Source organism: Peromyscus leucopus, chromosome 4, assembly GCF_004664715.2.
Source record: "Peromyscus leucopus breed LL Stock chromosome 4, UCI_PerLeu_2.1, whole genome shotgun sequence".
Lineage (NCBI taxonomy): Eukaryota > Metazoa > Chordata > Mammalia > Rodentia > Cricetidae > Peromyscus > Peromyscus leucopus.
The window spans coordinates 113,350,761-113,371,886 of NC_051066.1; the positions used below are offsets into that span (position 1 = coordinate 113,350,761).

Sequence of the window (21,126 nt, forward strand, 5' to 3'; positions counted from 1 at the left end):
CAGATCGTGTATCTTTTTTTTATTTTCCAAGAATTCTGTGAAGTACCACCATTACTCTAACAAGACTCTCATTAATTTATTTGTGACATCTTGTAAATCAGCATGATAATATTTAGAACTCAATGACTTCCAACCTGACTCTGCACCCAAATTCCCTGGAGCTCTTTAAAAAAAAAAAAAATAGCTGCCTGGCTATATATCTCATATGCCATATATGCCTCATCTGCTATGAAAATTCACATTCCACAGGTGATATAGATAGGCACCATGGACCCACAACTGGGAACTGAAGAGACTCTAGACTAGTAAATGCTTATCTGAACGTCATAATAGTTTATTTAGTAACTGAAAAGAAAGTAGAAGAGGTGATCAACTTGGGAAGTGTTTAGTCGTGCTATCTATGATTTGAACAGTGAATGTATTAGGACCAGGAAAAGGATGCCACACCTCCTAAGATGGAATTGAAAATCTAAATGACAGTGATAGAATTGAGAGACATCTTCTTAACAGCCAGATGCTGAAGAGCAAATGTAAGGGAGAAGACAGACTATCAAAATGGCAGGAGAAAGTCAGAAAGCAAGTGGTCCAGGACCAGGAAATGCACATGGAACTGTGGTGTGAAAGAACCACATTGTGCCTGCCCTTCCTTTATGTTTAGAGATTCCCCGAAGCCCAGGGGTGTGTTCTGCTTCTCATCTCCACTAAATTCCTGACACAGATGTTTGCCTTTCTGGAGCCACTCTGGTATCCTCTTTCATACCTTCTCCCCTGAAACTACGTCAAGAAATACTACCAAATACTTCTTGTGCTTGGCTGTGGATCCATCTTACCTTTTGGTCAGATTTTACTCAGTATATCCCCCAGTGTGACTTCTCTCCTGAAATCTATTCTGTTTTGCCTTCTAAATAGAGTCACCCAGAATACTCATTAATCCTTCTCTAAAGTTTTATTTGCTATCTTATCAAATCTTCATATTTCTAGTAAACTATGATTTATTTATGATGTGTTCACAAAGGTGAAACTCTCATCACCATCCATACCTCTATACATATTGAGTTAATCACCAGACCTGTCTCCTATTCTGTGTCTGGTATCCCTTGTATGTGGGTCCATTTGTCATTTTCCTATGAGTGCTGATGAAACTCACTTTCTTCCACTTGGCTTTGTTAAAAGCTTGAAACAATAGTCTACTTAATGGAGTTCATTTAAGCATAGACTAATTCCTGAATGATATAGTACTCCAGATCAGAAGTGGTTCAGAGAGCCCTCCTTCAGCAGTGAGAGTAGTTGGCTCTTACAGGCTTAACATTCAAACTGGAGAAAGTACTGGATTAGGCTATAGGTAGGCATTATCTACGAGTTTAATGGAAAGTCTCCAATTATCTAACAGAGCAGTTATATGGCTTGCTGAAATTGGCATAAGATGCAATTAAAAATTAATTAGTTAGAATTAGTGCATCTAAGGCAAATTTGTTGTTTATTTGTTTACAGGAACAATCTGCAAGAGTATCTTTGGTAAAATACTGAAAGTTTTTATTGGCGTGGGAAAGGAGTCAATGTGGATCTGGGTATGGTGACATATATATGTTTATAATCCTAGCTTTGGGGATCCTGAGGGAAGAGGATTTCAAATTCAAGGCTAGCCTGAACTATATAAAAGTGTCTCAAGCTAACATAAAGTATTTACTTCATAATTGAAAATGTCAGATATAAGCCTGCTAGCAACAATATTCATTGGTCAACTAGAAATCTCAAGAGGATGAAAACCACAGTTGAAAACAATGCAACTAAAAAGTTTTTCAGTAAATATTATGATTATATCCTGGAGAAGAATGTTCTGTATGAGCCCGTACCCACATCTGTGATGAAACCTTAGTCGGTGTTGTATGGATCTGTGTAGGTGATGAAAGCTGCTGAAAACTCAGGATTGCAATGGTCATGTTATACTCAGAGTATTCCATAATAATGTTCATTATTAGGCATAGTAATTCTATAATAATCAAAGCAGTATAATAGTTGCACAAAACTAGTTTTCACCTATTTGGAAAAACATTAAAACTCTTGACAATGATCAGGAGTTTTATCATGTTAAATTTGTAATAAATTTTATTGGAAAAAATGTTAGTTTTCTTGAAATTGATTTTTATATGACTTAGGGTCTTTTAAATCAAGTGTCCAAATGGATTTTTTTCAAGTATTTTGACAAGCTAAATGAAAGGACAGAAGGCCAGGAATAACAAGTATTATTGATAAAGAAGAAAATAATACTGAGGAGCAATAGAAGAATTTGCTCTACTACATTAAGACTTGCTACAAAGAAAATTTAGGTAATTGTAAAGGAGTGCAGAAAAGGGGCATGCATGACAGAACTGAAAATGTGGGTCAATGTGGGCCTTCTATCTGATACTGAACTTCCCATCTGTGACATTGTGTGTACAATATGAATTACATTGGAATAGCACTGATCTGGGATGTGTTGGCACATGCTTGTATTCTCAGCAATCAGGAGGCTGAGGCAAGATTATAGTAAGATGATCCAGCCTGAACTACTTAGAAAGAACTTATGTCAAGACAAACATACAGTAGTCACTTCCTGTTGTCCACTGCCTAAAGGACATTGTTAGGCAGGTGTAGTTGTGCATATCAGCATTGGGAGGTGGCAGTAAGAGCATTGGAGTTCATTGCTAGACTTGATGCAGTCTTAAATAAAACCATAAAGATAAAGTACCTACAGCCAATCCTGATGAAAACCTGACTTTGTTACCTGGTACCCACACAAGAGAAGGAAAGAATCTACTTTGCAAGTTGTCCTCTAGTCTCCATATACAAAGTGGCATGTACCCCACCCCCATGCTCAGTGTCTGTCTGTCTCTGCGCCCCCCACCACCAGATACACTCACTCCTGTGAATCAGGATGTAGGTTTCAACTACTTCTCTAGCACTAGGCCTTCCTGCATGTTGCCATGTTCTCTGCTGTGATGATAATGGCCTAAACCTATGAAAGTGTAAGTGAGTCCCCAATTAAATGCTTTCTCTTATAAGTTGCCTTGATCATGGTGTCTCTTCACAGCAATAGAACAGTCACTAAGACAGAAATTGTTAACAGGGAGTGGCATATTGTTGTTACAGGCCTGCCCATGCTGTTGGTTGGAAGAATATGGAAGATTTGGGGACATTGGATTAGAAAAGCAGTCGGATGTTTTAAGTGGGGCTGAATGGGCCATGTTTGTAGGAGCATGAAGACAGTGCTGAAGGCAGCCTGAACTGCGGAGCCCCAGCTCAAGAACTTTCAGAGAGCAAGGTTATTAGCAAGTGGCTTAGAGACCATTCTTGTGAACCATCTCTTCATCCTTGAGTCTCCTTATTTCTAATAAAGATGTAATGGAACAGTTTAAGACAAAGTATCCTTGTTTCTTAAGAGTCTGTATACCTTTGTGAACAACCAGTGAAGCCCAGTAGAAAGTTTGCAGTAACTGGTCCTCATTTGAGCCTTCAATGGGGGGTTGGATGCTATTTGTAGGATAGAGAAAAGTACATCAGTTCTTTATCAAGAATGAAATGCAAGAAGTGGGAGACTAAAGTCCTTCGGAGCTGCCTAGAGGTGGAGAAAAATGTACTTTCTAGTATTGGACAATCATATGGCATTAATTAACTGAGAAATATAAATTATATCTAGGAATGGACATAGCTAGGGACTTATGATGGAAAGAGACTTCCATTACAAAGGCAACCCTTCCCTCAAGCCCCTGGTTCTTCCAAAATCTAAAGACAATGCTCTCTAGTAGAAGAAGGTCACAATAGCCAGTGAGAAAACAGACTACCACAGTGTGATTTGCTGGTGCCTAGTGATCTTAGAGGATAATTGCCAGATGGTTTTGAAGTAGAACACAGTTTCTACTTATGTATCTTCTCCAATCTCTGGACAGGGCTTTTTAATCTATATGTTTTGTTCTTTGGCAGTTTCATTCATTTGTACAGTGAATTTCTGTCATTTCAACACCACCACCCACCACCATCTGTCTTCCCCAACTCCTTTTTCAGGTGAAAACCTTCCCAGCAAGTCCCCCTCCTACTTCAATTTCTTTTCTGTGTGTGTTACCCACTGAGCTTGTTAGAGTTGCTCTCATGAGCATGGGTAGAAAGTTATTTTCTGGAGCATAGGACAGCCTACCAGTGGCTATACCACAGAAGAAGGTGACAGCCCTTCCCCCAACACTACTAAGTGTTTGTAATTTTTCAGGAAGGAGTGGGGCCTCATATGCTCTTCCCCGTTTCATGATAAAATGATGATTGGCTCAATCTTGTACAGGTAACCACAGATCTAGTGAGTGTTTCTGAGTGTCATAGCCATGTCATGACCAGATGCCTTTTTGCAAAGCACTTACCCTTCCTCCGTCTCTTCCAGTCTTTCCTTCCTTTCTTCCATAATTCTAAACTTTGGAAAGGGTGATATCAATGACCCATTTAGGACCAAGCACTCTACCATCCTCTCTTCTTGGTAATTCTACCAGTTATGAGTCTCTGCATGAATCACAGCCTGCTGCAATGACAAACTTCTCTGACAAAGACTGAGAACCTAACTTGATTTTCTGCATTTACAACCGAAGTGTAGGAAGCTGGGAGATGGTGCTGAGTAAGGAAAAAAGAGACCCCCTGGATTCTTTGTCATATTACTGTTATCTTCAGCATTGCAGCCTAGGTTTAACCCTGAGTAAGTTTAAAACCTCAGTGGCCAGTTGAACTCTGTAAACTCAATTTCATTAAGAACAAAGATAACAATGTAGTAGTTTATCTCTCCGCGTTATCTATGGAAATGCAATACATCTCCAAAGCATTTCAGCTCAGTATGTTCAGTGGCAGTAATTTTCTGTGTTTATATATCAAGTTTAGTTTGCCCTAAGAACTGACACAAGTAACTTTTGTGTTTAATCTCTCTTTAAACAAAACAGTTTCATATAACCAGTGGAATTACGTTAAACAGGTGCAAATCTCTCTCTCCTTTTTTTTTTTTTTTTTAACATGTTAAACTTAACATTTCTTTTAAAGGACTACTAGGCTGCAATTCCCAAGACTACTAATAATACAAGCCACTTTAGGAGTAATTCCTGGACATGATTCTCTCTCAGGAGATGCAGGTCCTTAGGGCCAGGTTCTGTCCTAGTGATTTTGGGAACAAACCACTTGGCATGTGCCTTGTATTATTTTCTGTAGAAGGAGGCATTGTATTGGAACTTTATTGTTTGGCGTTTCTTTATCAGTTAGGTGCTATCCTCCAGGTAACAGGGTTCATGAACATAGAGCAGTGGCTTTCATGATCAGCTTTACATTTGGCTCCTTCCTGGCTATAACTTTCTGTTGCTCAGATTTTTGTCAGGAAGAATTTGAAACTTTGAACATGCCATCAGCATCTTAATTGCTTAGACCTGCAGACTAGCAAAGGCTAATTCTCTTCCCTGTTTAGTCCTTTGTAGACTCATAAATGATTATGTGAAAATTTACTTCTAAATTTTGATGTGTTCTTGAGTTCCAAATTGCTGCTAATTCCTCTCCTATAACCACTCCTCCACTGACAGTAAGGCAGATAAACAGATATGGAGGTAATATCTGTCTTCTCAGTGATCTAAAGAATGAAACACTTGTTTAAAGCACTCAGAGAAATGCCAACCTTGTACATATTTTAATAACCTAGCAGAAGCAAGCAATATGACTGAAATACAACCTGATTTTTACTGTGTCGGGGAAATATATTTGATTGCTGTAAATCTGGAAATTATCCTTTTGTGGATGTCGCTGTCATTTCACAATCTGTATGACTGAAGTAATTGTGCTGTCAAAGCCATTGCATGTTTAGACAGAACATCAAGTCTGTGCTTTCCTGTGTCCTGAGCCTGCTTGCAGGGTGGTAGGATGGGCAGTAAATCTAGAAGAGGAAACTTCTTTGGTTGTGTTTTAACTATACACATGGTTTCAGAAAACCTTTGTCATGAAGTTAAAGATAGAAGGTACTTGATTTCCCTGTGGAGGTTTTAATGATTCTTAGTCTCTGTCTTGAAGGCTTAGCAGCTTTCTGGGCTGTCTCAGTGCCGGGAAACTTTCACCCTCTCTCAGGACTGTGAAGCACTGTTACTTGACCTTTTCAGGAGAAGTCAACCCAGTGTTTTATGACCCAAGGGAAACTAGAGAAAAGGGACCAAGGAAAGGAGGGGAAAGGCAGGCAAGTGCTCAGAACTCGGATGAATCCATGGCAATGGCTTCACTTCACAGATTAGATTCTCTGTTTGGGGCAGAGTTTATGCAGTAGCTATAGCTTGCACACTTAAGGGAAATAGAATATTTCACAGTGTATCATCATTTCAAAATGTTCTATTCTTGATGGAGCTCCACTTTGGCTCCAGTTTGAGACCATTTTGAAGAATGTTATAATGGAAATACACGTATTTGTGAAAGTTCAGCATTAGGTGTTAAATACTCTTTCCAAATGGCTGTACCCATTTGTACTTCTATCAACAGCAAATGAGATTGCCAGTTGTCTCATGTATTTGCAGTCTTTTTTTCTGTCTGTTCTGGTGAGTTGGGAGTTCAGCGGGATGCACGTTGTTTTTGTTTTGTTTTGAATTCATGCAGTGTTATGTCTCATCCTTTACAAAGATGTGACTGCACTTGAACTAAGGAGTAACTTATTTACAAAGTACACTCATTTTGAGTAAAATATAAACTATTCTTTTAATGAAAAGTAGTGGACATTAGCAGGTGGCCAAGATCTATGCATCAGTTTAGACTTAATTTATCATTCATCTGAAATCATTCATTTTCAGACATGTTAGACCTCCTCATTTGTTCCATTTTACAGATGAAGTGACTGAGCCACTTCACAGTCTTAGGACCATGCCAGGTGTTTTGTCCTGGCCTCTTAGAAGAGCCAGCATGATAATATTGTTCTCTCCACTCATGTGGGGCCTCTGTTACTTCTTTTATTCTTTTATTTGTTAATTATTGAGTGGCATATTGTGTGACACAAATTGGGCAGGGTCTCTGGAATTCACACAGATTTATAATCTAATCATGTCACTTTCATATTACAGGTTTTGGCCTTCAGATCACAGCCTATTTCCTCAAGAGAGGGATACACCTTCGCTGTATTCAGAGCTCACAGAATACTGGTAAGAATCCGATTTCTTGGATCAGACATTTACATAATCAATTTGTCCAAAAGAGGATTGAAAATTAGAGAATAAATATTCCTATTTGCTCTGTGTCTACATCATTTAGTATTTCAAAGCATATGTGATGCCTCATATTCCATTCATAGTGCTTACTGACCATGGAAACAGAAAACTGGACCACAGTGCACTTTACTTTCTTGGTGCATCACAACATTTTCATTGGGTCCCCAAAGTGATTCAATGAACGTGTGAAGTTTGTTTGAATCATTTTGTCAGGGTACATGCACCCCATAGCCCTTGGAAAGGGCAACTGAGTTTCAAGAAAGTGCTTTCCCAGCCCAGAGCCAGTAAACCTTCTTTAAGTAGTTAATGAGGCCAACTCCTAACCCTTACTTCTGCAAGTCATGATATAGAAAATGATGTCATGTCCAATCAACCACAATGAAGTCAGGAGATAATGGCCATTCCTTCTGTGTAGATATGAACATTAGAAAGTTTAGATTAACTATTTTGGACAGTGTCCTTATGAATATAAGATATGAAATAGGAACTTAGAAATTGCCTTCATGGAGGTTTGCTCATGGAATATTGATGATTGTCTGTACCTTCTTGACTCTTGAATGTTGCTCAAATATATTACCTTCTTTTTAAAAAAAATAGATTATTTTTATTTTCAGTGTATGAGGTCTGCCTGCATGCACATATATGTGTGTCCAATATGTGTGCTAAGAGTCTTTGGAGGCTGGATATGGGTATTGGATCCCTGGACTTGGAGTTACAGATGATTGTGAGCCACCATGATGGGTGCGAAGACTCAAGCCCTGGTCTTCTAGAAGAGCAGCCAGTGCTCTTAACCACAGAGCCATCTCTCCAGCTCCTGTATTAGCCTCTTAATGGAGTCATCTACTTTGTTTACCTTACTAAAAAAGTTAACCTTTTATCTCTTACAATGCAATCTAGCTATATATTCTGGTAGGGACTGATGTTTAAATCATTTTTTGGTTTGTTTTTGTTTTTTGGAGACAGGGTTTCTCTGTGTAGCTTTGCACCTTTCTTGGATCTCGCTCTGTAGACCAGGCTGGCCTCGAACTCACAAAGATCCGCCTGCCTCTGCCTCCCAAGTGCTGGGATTAAAGGTGTGCATCACCACCGCCCAGTTTAAATCTTTAAGTATTAAAGTAACACAAATCAATTATTACATAATCAAGTAAAGTGATACAAAAGAAACTTCTGAATTGATTTGATTATCATAATCTATTCATATCTTATTCAAAAGTATTCATAATCTATCTCTCTTATTTTTGAGACAAAAAATAGAAATACAGAATAGATGGAGTGATAATTTTGAATTTTAATTCTCATCTCCTAAATAACATTGTACTTTAAGTGTCTGGTTTATTTATAGGGGAGAGAAAGGACAAATAATGAATTCTATGGCTTGTTTTCCATCCATAAAGTGTAACAGAGGCTCCTTACCACTTAATCTCAATCCCAATAATTTATTTCAAGAATTAATACATAAGTATTAACTGTTTCCATAATTTTTTTTCCTTAGAACTTTCCAGAAACCATCTGATATTCCCCTTCAGATATAACTTCTGTGTGGGGCTGAAATTTAGACACATCCATGATTTCACCTGCAACAAAGCCTTCCTATGGGAGGCCCCGTTGGCTGATACCATAACAGCAGATTGGGCTGAAGTCATGGAGGGTCTGAATGCTTGGCACATCCTTGTTAGGTAGTGGGAGCCAGGTGAGGCAGGGCAGATGGAGCTTTTGCTTAGAACATCTGACCTGTTGTGATACATACATGGTTTAGAACAGTAGTCACCAAAGAAATAGCAATGGCCCGGGGGCTCAGGAGACAACCACAGGAACATCGACTCTTTAGGTGTTTTGGTACGCTCTGACCTAGCCAAGTGGTGTAAGATGTTACCTGTGTTCATGTTGTGTGTTTATGCAATTAACACCTTTGTAATTAACTAACAGTTGAACCAAATGGAAGTGTATTACTATCTTATTCAGTACCTCACATGGAGAATATTGAAAGAGTTCATTTACCTGATTCATAGCTTAAACTAATTCATAATTCTGTCTTAAAAATATAGTCACATCTGAAAAGGAATCCTTCTGTTTTAGAAAAATGGCTGTTTTGTAGCAATATACATATATGTTGCAAAAAAGATTTGAACAGTGCAGCAAGTACCAAGAGATGAAGAATCCTACCCATTCAGTCTAGACAGGTACTGTTCGTATCTGTTACACATCACTCCAGACATGGTCCCACAGCTGGATGGTGTTTGGTGGGTGTATAGATGGCTAGATAAGTCAGGTGAAAGAAGAGATGATACAGATATGCTGTGTTCCAGTCACTGACTGGAGGGGTCCTGTTCTGTGCCATTCAGCCTTTCCCATTGGAAGTAAGTGACTTTGCCATCAGAATCTATAGAGATGGATTGCTATGACTGAGTCCTAGTACCATCTCTACTGTTACATACTTTTTTTTGCCTTGTTTTTTGTTGTTTTTCTTTTTTGTTTTTGTTTTGAGACAAGGTTTCTCCGTGTAACATTTCTAACTGTCCTGGAACTCACTTTGTAGACCAGGCTACTGTTGCATACTTAACCATTCCTTTAATAGACTAGCCATCAATTCCCAAGAGAAATGGTTGTTTTCATATCCTGATTCATCCTGGAAGCTTGCTCTCTAGGGCAGAATTAGCCCCTATAGTTCTCTTCAAGAGCAACTGAGTAGGAAGACTAAAGAAACTACCTAGGAAAAGCATGAAAGATTTGTATCTCATTCTCTTCCTCTTTAAGTCTGTATGCTGATTAGAAAACATTTGACACTTCTTCTCACATAGGAATTCTAAACAGAAAACAGCATACTAACGCAGACAACAGTTATAATAGCCTATAATAGAGGTTCAGTCTGCTCTAATAGTTCAGTGGCTGAGGTAGACCAGTTTGCAACCCCTTGGCACTTCCTTGAACTCACTCTGCCTAGGTGGTGGAAACCCTGTAGAGAGAAGGCAGAAGAGACCCCAGTCACATATATGTGCATATTGCCATAACAAAACATTACCAAAGAACCTGGGAACAAGAATTTCTATTTGCATGGTATTGATGCTTTTAGTAACTTGGTCTTCTTTGTTTTGTACAGAACTTCGTATATTTCCTGACAGATTTGTGGTCTGTGTTAGTCAGCTTGCTTTCGGTCCTGATACTTGGACAAGCCAGAATCAAAAGTCGGTATGTATGAAAAACATTCTGTGAGAGAATCTTCTTAGTGCTGATTAATGATGGTGGTGGTGGTGGTGGTAGTGGTGGTGGTGGTGGTGGTGATGGTGATGTGAGTGTGGTGCTGGTGTGTATGGTGGTAGTGGTGTGTGTGTGGTGGTGGTAGTGTGTGTGTGTATTAGTGTGTGGTGGTGGTGGTAATGTGTGTGGTGGTAGAGGTGTGTGTGTGGTGGTGGTGATGTGTATGTGGTGGCGGTGGTGGTAATATGTGTGCAGTGGTAGTGTGTGTGGTGGTGTTGGTAATGTGTGTGTGGTGGTGGTAGTGTGTGTGTATGGTGGTGGTGGTGGTGTGTGTGTGTGTGGTGGTGGTGGTGGTAGTAATGTGTGTGTGGTGGTGGTTGTGTATGTGGTGGTGCTAATGTGTGTGTGGTGGTGGTAGTGTGTGTGTGTGTGTGTGTGTGTGGTGGTGGTTGTGTATGTGGTGGTGGTAATGTGTGTGGTAGTGGTTGTGTATGTGGTGTGGTAATGTGTGTATATGGTGGTAGTAATGTGTGTGTGGTGGTGGTTGTGTATGTGGTGGTGGTAATGTGTGTGTGGTGGTGGTAATGTGTGTATATGGTGGTGGTAATGTATGTGTGATGATGGTGTGTGTGGTGCTATGTGTGGTGATGGTGGTAATTAATGTGTGTGTGGTGCTGTGTGTGGTGGTGGTGGTAATGTGTGTGTGGTAGTGGTAATGGTATGTGTGGTGGTGTGTGTGGGAGATGGGTGGTTGCCTTCTATTATCAGTTGTTCAGTGTGTTTTAAGAGGTTAGAGATGCCTGTTTTGCCTGGAAACACTGATCAGTTAATGAGTTGGTAATTAATGTGTTGGGTTTTTGTTTCTTTCCTCTCTAATACCATGAATATTTAGTTTGATAAACAATATCTCATAATTTCAACTTTAAATGAGGCAACAACACATCAGGAAAACCTTGATGGTGTTTGTGATGATATGGAAATGAAAAGAAGCAAAATCTATGCTTCCACTAGAAGTTTCCATTGGGGTCAGTGGCTTCTGCATTGTATTCCGTGGTGAATCACTGACGTTTTTCATGAGAACTAGTGTTTCTCCCCAGTGTATTATTTCATGGCTAATAGGGTTCATTTTCTCTTGCTTTCTTTTCTCATGCTAAGCTTGAGCTCTGTTAGGGCCTCCTTCTGTTTCACTGGAGTTCTCTACTCAGACAAATAAATGTAGAAAACCTACTCAAAATATAGCTTACATCTGTGGTTTTTAAACTTAACACGCACTCTTCACAGTGTCCTTGTGTGTATATGTATCTTGCTGCAGTCTCAGCTCAGTCTAGTTAACTTATTCTTAAAAAAACAAAAAAATTTAGGTCCATGGCTTGAACCTTCAATGAACAGGAAAAAAAAATAGAAGACATTAACACAGCCATAAAGTATGACATGATTATTATGCTTCTAAAATAATTTATGGGGATATTAGATTATCCCTGTTGTTTATTATTTTTTAACCCATATGAAATTTGAAGTTTGGCCCACATAGTATAAAACCAGCTTCTTATCTCATCTTAAGTAAATACATAAATGTTTCAGAGGTTCTGTGAGACAATAGAGACCCAGAAAAAGCAAAGAGCTGAAAACTCATGCTTACATTTGGTTCCTTTGTTTTGAGCAGAGGATCCTTTTTAAAAAGCCATTGTAACCCTTTTATTTCCTCTTCGTCCATCAACAATGCTCTACGTATATACATGAAATAAGATCAGTGAAGCAAATTTGGCCAAAGGCATTAAAAGTTTGTTTTTTTGGAATATTTCCAGGACACTGCATTATCTTAGTGAATTAATAAATACTAAAGTAATTGTATTGGCATATATTTTAATAAATATTGCTTAACTGATTTTTCAGAGCAAGGAAGAATTGATCTGTGGTTTAAAAAAATAATTATTAACTCTACCAGAATGTTATTGCTTGCAGATGGGATACAGGAGAAATCAGATCTTCTATCTAATGTGTAATGTTAATACTTAATATCTTAAATTGTTAAGGAGGAATTAAAGAATCTGAATACAAATGAAACACTATCCCCTTGGGGGCTCTAGTATTTATACAGATGTAAGTTTTCTGTAGCTGCTGTTATATAAATCCTGCAATCTGGAGAACTTCCTCATTACTGAAAACTTTCATTGTGAACCAGTCCTTCATTTTATTAACCCAGCTGAACATTTTACATGGGGAGTTCAGTTTCCTTGTCTTTAGTGGGTACACTATCAAATTCGACCGTGTCAGCTCATAAGAAAAAGTCATTTATATCACACAGTTCTTTCGTTATCTTTGGTGACTCTTTTTAGTTATGTCTCACTTGCCCTTCACATACATGTTCCCAGCGACACAGACAAGAGTCAGGGGACAGAGTTGGTACACCAAACAGCTCCATTGCCACATGTGCTCGGGTCTCAGCTAAACACCTCCCCTTCTCAGGGCCTTCAGCCCACCACTCTCTCAGGTATAGCATCTGTAGAAGCCGTGAAATATCTAGGCATCTCCTGCAAATCCCTCATCAAGCCAGTCATACAGTCTTCCCACCATTGAGATCTGACCTCTTGAGAGTGCACCTGTCTCGGTTATTTAGGGATCAATAAACAGTCCTTCCCTCTCTGATGCTTCCTGCCAGAGAGAGAGAATAAATTCATTCTCAGGATGTACTCCAAACATCCAAACCCGTCGGTGTCAAGCTCCCCCAACACCCAAGAATTTGGATTTCTTTTCATTTTATATTGAGATCGACAGAAGGGCAGGATCCATCTCATTTTCTCCTGGTAGTCATTCTCAGGGAACTCCTGATTAGGCAAGGCATGGGAACTTGGCTCCCCATGTAGCTACATTGGCAATAAACTACAGTTATTTTTTTATAATTGTTTATAACTCGCTGTTTTACATTCACAGGATTGATGGGGAATGGTCTTGTTCCTGATAGCAGCCTCAACCTCTCACTGGTACTGTAGCCCTTGGGGAGTTTTCTTTTAGTTTCCTGTGCTCTCTGGATCATCTGTGTCTTAAGTGAGAATTGGTTAGGAAATCTTGGAGCATCTATTGAAAACTACTTTGCCCTTTGCCTAGGGAGTCTTTCAGCCTTCAGACTAGGAAGCCAGCAGCATTTGGCACGCTAGTTCTTCAAGATAGCTGCACTAAAGAGCATGTCCCAGATGAGCAGCACAGAGAGGCGAGTAGTTCTTGCTGTCCCTTTACCACCATGCCAAAGAAGTCCATTTCCCCTCTGTCATCTCTCTCTGTCCATGTGGGACAGACAGTAGAGGAAGGTCCTCATGTTGCAATAGCCCTGCACAGTGTTCATATGTTTGGGTTGTGGAAACTGAGCTGTGTACTTTGGGAAGCAAGGGCATTATTATGAAATGAGTCACTGTATTTTTCTTACTAGAGTTTCTCATAAGAAATCTCAAAACTCTTAGAGCCTCAGATTTGACCTAGTGCTGGATGTGGAGCCAGTCTTTCTGACAGTTTTTACCTTTGCTTGCTCTGTTTACTTTTTCCTTCGCAATAAAGAACATCAAGTCAGATTTTACTGTACTTGTTCTATTCCACAATATTGGCTTCCCTCTTTTTTTTTTTTTTTTTTCCCCTTTATCCCAAACTGTACACAGTCTCCTGTGTAGAGACTGTTCCTTTTCAGTTGTAAACCCCTGGAGATTTGGAGAAATCTGAAGTTACTTACTAGTTTCTGTGATTTCTTTATTGAAGTTATATAAATAACCATGGACCTTTGTATATATCTAGGACATTTCAGGGTCATTGCAAAGCTACTGTTTGATTGTGTGTTAGTTACAAGCCACTCCTTGTCTCTGGAGACCACGGTTCCCATCTGCTCTGACCATTACATGGAACAGAATGTTCTGGGTGCTGGCTCTATACCAGGATCTCTACTGGGCTTCAGTGACACAAAAATAGGAAAATACTGTTGCCTTCTAACTGCTTATAGTCTGGGAGATTGACACTCCTGCTGAGTATCCTGGCCACCTAAAATCAGTCATACCCTTTCTACCATTCCAAAAGGAAGCCCAAAATTTTAGACTTCCATTCTTTCTTTTAAAGCTGTACTGTGTCAAAGTTTGAGATCCTTTTGGAAATTTGAAAGTAACACACAGTGTTAGTGCTGCCTAAAAGCAGATCCATGCATTAAGGTTTGGGGGTTTTCCATCTTGTCCTTCATCTGAGTTGTGGCTGAGCTATGAAAATAGCTGTCATGATTGCACACAACCCCAGCCATCATGGCAGGGTCCTTTCTGTAGCATGGACTATAGAGAAAGATTATTAAGAGGTCCTGACAATCGGCAGCATCTAAACACTTAAGTTGACTACTTCTCTAAGCCTAAGCCAGGCTACTGTTAAAAAGAAAACAAAAACAAAAACAAACAAACAAAAAAAACCCCTTCTCGTTTATAAATATAAGAATGAAGTAAAAATTAGTCTAAGCAATAAACTATTGTAGACTGAGTTATATTTGGCATGGGTCTTATGTTCCTCAGCTGTGTACAGTCCAGCCTCTGCTGGCTGAGCGCTCCTCCATATGAAAGAGAGTGTCCAGTTATCTCAAAAATCCTTTCCCAGATGGAATTTTGGTCAGGAAAAAAAGAAGATGAAAATGCACTAAATGAGAATTTTAATGTGATTTTCACACAAGATAGATTTTTTAAAAATGCAACAATAATCTTGCAGAATCCTGTCATGCTTTATTTTAGGAAAGATAAAAGTTTTAAGAAAAGATTTTAGGCCTTATGTTTTTAAAACAAAAATACAATGGCATTGGTGTTCTCCTATGAAAATAGCTGCTCGCTGCAGAGGACAGGTCCTCACCATAGCATTGTCTTGGTAGAAGGAATGCTTGAACATCCTGACAAAAGACAAGATGTAAGCACTGAGTTGAATATAGCTCTTAAGGCAGACTGTTGTTGAGTGTTAAAGAATTCTTACAGTGCTTGCCCCCTGCAGAGGCTGACTGCCAGTTCCTCCTCCAGGTAGCTGGGGCCATGGCTCGGGATCAAAACATGGTCAACAGATAGTCAAGGGACAGATTGGGACAGTGCCATCTGTAGAACAATTTGCCTTAGCAGCACCTTCCCCACTCCCCTTAAAAGGCCTGGCAGGTGGCATCTTAATGAAAATGCTAGTGATGGCAGTGAAGATGGTCTTGGTTGCTTTATTTTTCTAGACTATGACCCAGGAAATTAGGAAAAACATTTCTCAAGTAAGAATCATTTTTCAAGATTAAATATTGCATACTTGTTACAGTAATCTGAGGTCTTATCCCCCTTTCCTAATAATAAAACTCTCCCAAATTTTTAAACAGTAATATTGCAAATGAGATGTGTTGTGCTTCATCACCAAAAGGTAACCTGCCCACTACTGAATTAGACTCTAAGACTGATAATTAGCTAGGGTAACAGAAAATGACATATCTGGCCCTCTAATCCTCTGTGCTTGTTTTGCATAATGTTCCTTCTATGTTCAGAGACATGCAGTCTCTCCTCAGTGACCAATTATAATGCATATTAATTAGGAAAAAACAATATGGAATAAAACAGAGGGAAAGGTATTGAAGTTAAAATATAAAGACCTGGCCTTGAACTGCATTCCCTATCACTTGATAGAAGACCTCAGACAGAGGGAGCATTTGGCTTTAGAAAATCAACCCCTGACTTGGTACACAGAGGTAAATGTGATATGTGCTATGTAAGCCTTGCTAAGTTTTCTTAGCAGTCAAGTGAAATAATAAATACTAAAGTGGCTTATAAACTCTAAAGCACTTGTGAAATAAATAATTGTTACCACCATTATTTCCTTCTTCCCCAGAGAAGAGTTCATACAAATGCCATACTGCTAGATTAGTGAATGATTGTATGTCCTTCATGGTATTGAAAGGAGAGTAATACTTGGTAATACCCATCCATCCGCACATAGTATTCTTCCAAGAAGGTTAGGCCCCTGTTTTTGTGTGTCTCTAATTTTCATATCAGCTGCATTTGGCAACTACAAAGACTGAAGATGCAAAAGCTAAGTGATAAGCCCCCATGTAGTCAGCTGGTCATGTGGAGCTCTTTTAACCAATTGCAAAGAAGGAAAAAATATAGACTGTCCCTCTAAGTACCTTGTATTTACAGCAGCTGTCAGTAGACTCCTGTAGAGCTGAAGCTTTGGGGGAGAAACTCCGTCATTTCTCTAAGGTATTAGGAGTTGGGATAGCAGACTTCTCAGGCCTGAATTTCTAGGAGTCCATGCTCCACAGAACACCCGCAGGGACAGCACAGATAAAGTTCATTGTGTGAATGGATTATGTTTGGAAAATTCATTAATAAGCAGATGATTTAGAATGCACCACTCATTTTCCCAAGGAAACATGTCATGATAGAGATGAAGTTCCCAGACAAGTCCATAAAAGCTGTTCCTATCAGGAGATATGAGTCTTGGAAAGAGGGGGCCTGACTGTCTGTGCTCAAGGAAACTAGCAAGAGCTATTTCTTCCATATCCCCAGGCAGAGGGCCAGCTCTAGAAAGAAATTTGAAACGAGACAGACATCTGTGATGTCTTCTCTCTGGCCTTTTGCCTTTTCCCCACTAAGTATCCTGATCTCTTTAATCCATCCTTTAGCCAGCCATACTACCTGTGTAGTGTAGCCATGCCAGCACCCTCTGCTCCCTTTCTGTCCAAGGACTTGAACTCCACCACTCGAGAAGTCACAGCAGTCTGAACCCTGAGTAAAAGGCCAGCTACTTGCTGCAGTTGCTGGCAAATTTGCAGCCCTAGATATGGTAGAGGAGATACTTTTTAACAAGGAGAATCTGGAGATAGGCCAAGTTTCCCTAAGGTAATTCACAGTGTATTTTAATATTCATCTGATCAAAGTTAGATAAATTTTATACAACTCTAATAGTGGTCAGTAGCTCCTCATGTCATCCACAGCCCCAAAGCTATGTGTTCTTTAAAATGCCATGTCTTGTTATACTTGTCTGTACCCAAGACTCAACAGTAACTTAAGGTTGGTGAGGATTTATTTTTAGGTTCTCAAGGGCAGGTGAATGTAAACTGGAAAATCCCCGTGGTGTGTACACTTCCTACAAGATAACTTCCTTGATTTTTCACAGATACCATTTTAGGGCCACATTCTTTGCAGTTACTTACAGGTATTTCCCTAGATTTGTATACAACAGCTTCCTGGTCACAACTTCAAAGGAGAAAAATTATTTTTTTCTTTCTCGATACAGAATCTCATATGTCCCAGGCTGGCCTCAGATTCACTCTGTAGCTGAGGATGATGTTGACTTCCCGACTCTGCTGCTTCTGCTACTCAGTGCTGGGGTTACCAGCATGTACTACCATGCCCAGATTATGTAGTGCTGGGGCTCAAGCCTAGGGCTTCGTGAATGCTTGGCAAGCACGTTATCCAAAATGAATTATAGCCTCAGCCCTACAGAAAGAAAACTGTTAAATTATTTTAAAGGAAAAATCAGTAGTATTTGTGACTAACCTGGGTGGCAGCACACTCCACAAGCCTGGTTCTCTCTTCCCTAGAGATCCAGCCTTTCCTGGAAGCAGAAGAGTGAAAGGCTTAGGGGGGGGAAGACTCTACCTTCACTGTGGGAAATGGGCAGATGACTTGACATAATAGAACTTCTGAAATGGAAAAGAGCATGCTTCTTCACACAGCTTCACTTAGCAGCAGCTGACCCCTGTCCTGCCTGCTTTGCCTAAAGTATCATAACACATGTCTACTTCCATTGTCCTTAGAAAAATGACTTCAGTCTTGTGGAATTCATCAGATGCCACCTCCCTTTTCTTTTATTCTATTTTGCTTCTGTTCCTTTGAGGGGGGATACATGATGCTCCTGGATGTGTCTATCCTTTGTTATGATCCTATTCCATCTGTCTGTCCTTCTATTAGTTCTTGAGCTTATTAGTGAATAATTTAAGAAAATATTAGAAATGAACTTTGGAAGATGCTTTCTCCTCATTGTTAGGACACGTGCTTGGGATAGCCATGTCACATTGTCATCTGACATGATACATTCTCATGTACAAGCTTCATTTCAGCTGCCTCTCTATGACTGCCTCAGCTTCCCACAGTGTATCACACTTCAGAATCCAGATGTGCCTGAAAACCAGCAGGCAGTGCACTAAAGGAACGTTATATACTTTAATGCTTTCAGCTTTATGTTTTAATACTGTTACATGTTCCCTAAATAAACCAATATGATATATTATACTTTTACTCTGCTCTTATTGTTTATAAAAGGTGTTGTTGGCAGAGTGCAGGGGCCTGGCACCTACACTAACTTATTCAGTACAACAGACTTAGAAGAGATTCATTGAGTTTTGAACCTTTTCATTTTCTACAGACAGGCAGGATAACTCCAAATAGCACAGGGGAGAAAATGAGGTTTTTACTGATATCCCTGACAGCTCCAGACTTTAAGTAGAGCTTGATCAGAGACAAAAAGAGTATTCTGAAAACTCAGTTTCTTGCCACTGTTAGCTCTGCCAGCCTCTGCTGACTCTGTTCTCTGCCTGTATATGGTGGTTGGTCCTGGCATCTTTTCTTCCCAGGCAGAAAGAGAACAGACCTCTACCCAAGACAGCTGTGCTGACTAGTTGTATATCAACTTGACACAAGCTTGAGTCATTTTGGAAGAGGAAACCTCAATGAGAAAATGCTGCTACCAGATTGGCCTGTGGGAAAGCAGTGTAGTGCATTCTCTTATTGATGATCAATATGGGACTCTCCACCTTACTGTGGACAATGCCACCTCTTAGCTAGTGGTCCTGAGGGCTATAAGGAAACTAGCTGTGGAAACCATGAGGAAGAAGCCAATAAGCAGCATTCCTCCATAGCTTCTTCTGTTCCTGCCCTGACTTTGTGATGGACTGTGATATAGAAGTGTAAGATGCACTAAACCCTTTCCTCCCCAAGTGCTTTGGCCATATTTTAGTGCAGTAACAGAAACCGTAACTAAGACAACAGCCATGTTGTCTTTGTGTGTGTGTGTGTGTGTGTGTGTGTGTGTGTGAGAGAGAGAGAGAGAGAGAGAGAGAGAGAGAGAGAGAGAGAGAGAGAGAGAGAGAGAGATTAAGAAATGGATGCTCAACAAAGATGAGTCAGTTTTCCAAATCTCTCAGCCAGATAATGACTAGAAGGGACTGTAGCCAAGGACTTCTGATTCAGAGTCATCTTGCTACACCTCCATCCCACCATGACAGCAGATGACATGTGGCCACTGTGCAGAGAAGGGAAAGCACTGCCTGGGGCGGCCCTTACAGATGAGATGTCGGGCAAGGGCTTTTGGAACTGTGAATTTCTATAGGTGTAGAGAGCATCTTTTCCTATTTACAAACTCCATATGATTTGAGAAGACATCTAGCATTTACCTAGATGTCTCTTTATTGGTTTGTTTGTTTTAACCAATAATGTCAAGAAAAATAGTGTAGCACTTTCCAGGTTCCAAAGGGCTTCATACACCTCTCCTTACTCACACGCAAAAATGAAAGTGAGTCACTGGGGCTTGTAAAACTAGCCCTGGGACAAGCCAACACTGAGTGTGAGACCTTGTGCTGCCCTGTCCTTCAGCTTTGTGCTCTCTGCCATTTGAGTTACTGATAAGCCCTGGACAGATCATCTCAGCAGCTGTGATCATGAGAAATGAGAAACAGTGACTTTCTGAGTGTGCCTCAGATGTAGACACATAATACTTGGTGAAATCCCTCCTTTAAAAATATAGTTGGACTGTCATTTTAACTTAGGGTGCACAAAACAAACTCTACATTATAATGAGAAAATGGGTTCAGCTCTCAAAAGATGGTGATGGTGGTGACAAAAATATATTACTACATTAATAACTGCCTTGGGGGGCAGAAATCGTACTGTCCTCATGTGACATATTTTACAGTCTTACAAACAGCAGTTTGGTGACCAAGCCCTTGTACAGTCATGGCTGTGAGAGATACCAAGAGTACCATTTAGCAAGGAGTAAGCTATGTGTGTCCACCCTGCACAGGAGTGCTCAGTGGCTTGACCTGGCCTCCCAAATCTCCACCCCATTCCAACCTCAACTAATGTTGAAGTCCTAGTGTCTCTAGGTAAATGCTAGAGAACTGGCTCTAAGACTTTTCCAGAAGAAATTCCATCTGTCATGTAGTCATTGGCATTACCACCTTGTGCTATATGTTCATGTTGAATTAGTTCCTGACCAACAGCATTGGGGCTGTAGTAACAGTCATAAAACCTGCCTCACTAAACTATGTTGGGAGTAACAGTAAAGTGTGCCTCCATTTCTCTGCTTTTCCTTAATGAAAAATTCTTCCAAAGTATTGTTTAGGCCTGTACTGGCCAACATGGTTTCCATTGACTGCATTCTGCCTATAAGCATTTGAAGGGCAAGTCAGAAATTATACACTCTGTGTAAAGTACATACTGGCTGCCGTGGACTCAGGGCATAAAATGGCTCAATATTTTTATATTGATTACATGTTATTATGATACTTTGTAGATATTGTTAAGTAGTACATATTGAAATTTAATTTCACGTTTCCTTTTATTTCTTTAGTAGACTATAGGAAATTTTAGGTTACTTGTTCAGCTCACATTATATTTGTACTTGAAAGTTCTGGTGTCTATTATTGTCTTGATTTCCTTCCACCTATGATAGTGCTTAA

The 21,126-nt window shown here is 39.8% G+C and overlaps 1 protein-coding gene across 3 annotated transcripts in view; it reads left to right on the top strand.

Moving 5' to 3' along the window:
- The window catches only part of LOC114702977 (SLX4 interacting protein), a 167,319-nt gene that overhangs the window by 136,146 nt on the left and 10,047 nt on the right, over positions 1–21,126 (top strand). For all 3 annotated transcript variants that reach the window (XM_028883600.2, XM_037205253.1, XM_028883594.2), the window contains 2 exons: positions 7,083–7,160; positions 10,324–10,412. In XM_028883600.2, the coding sequence (XP_028739433.1) occupies positions 7,083–7,160; positions 10,324–10,412 (167 nt within the window). The remainder of the gene's footprint in view (positions 1–7,082; positions 7,161–10,323; positions 10,413–21,126) is intronic.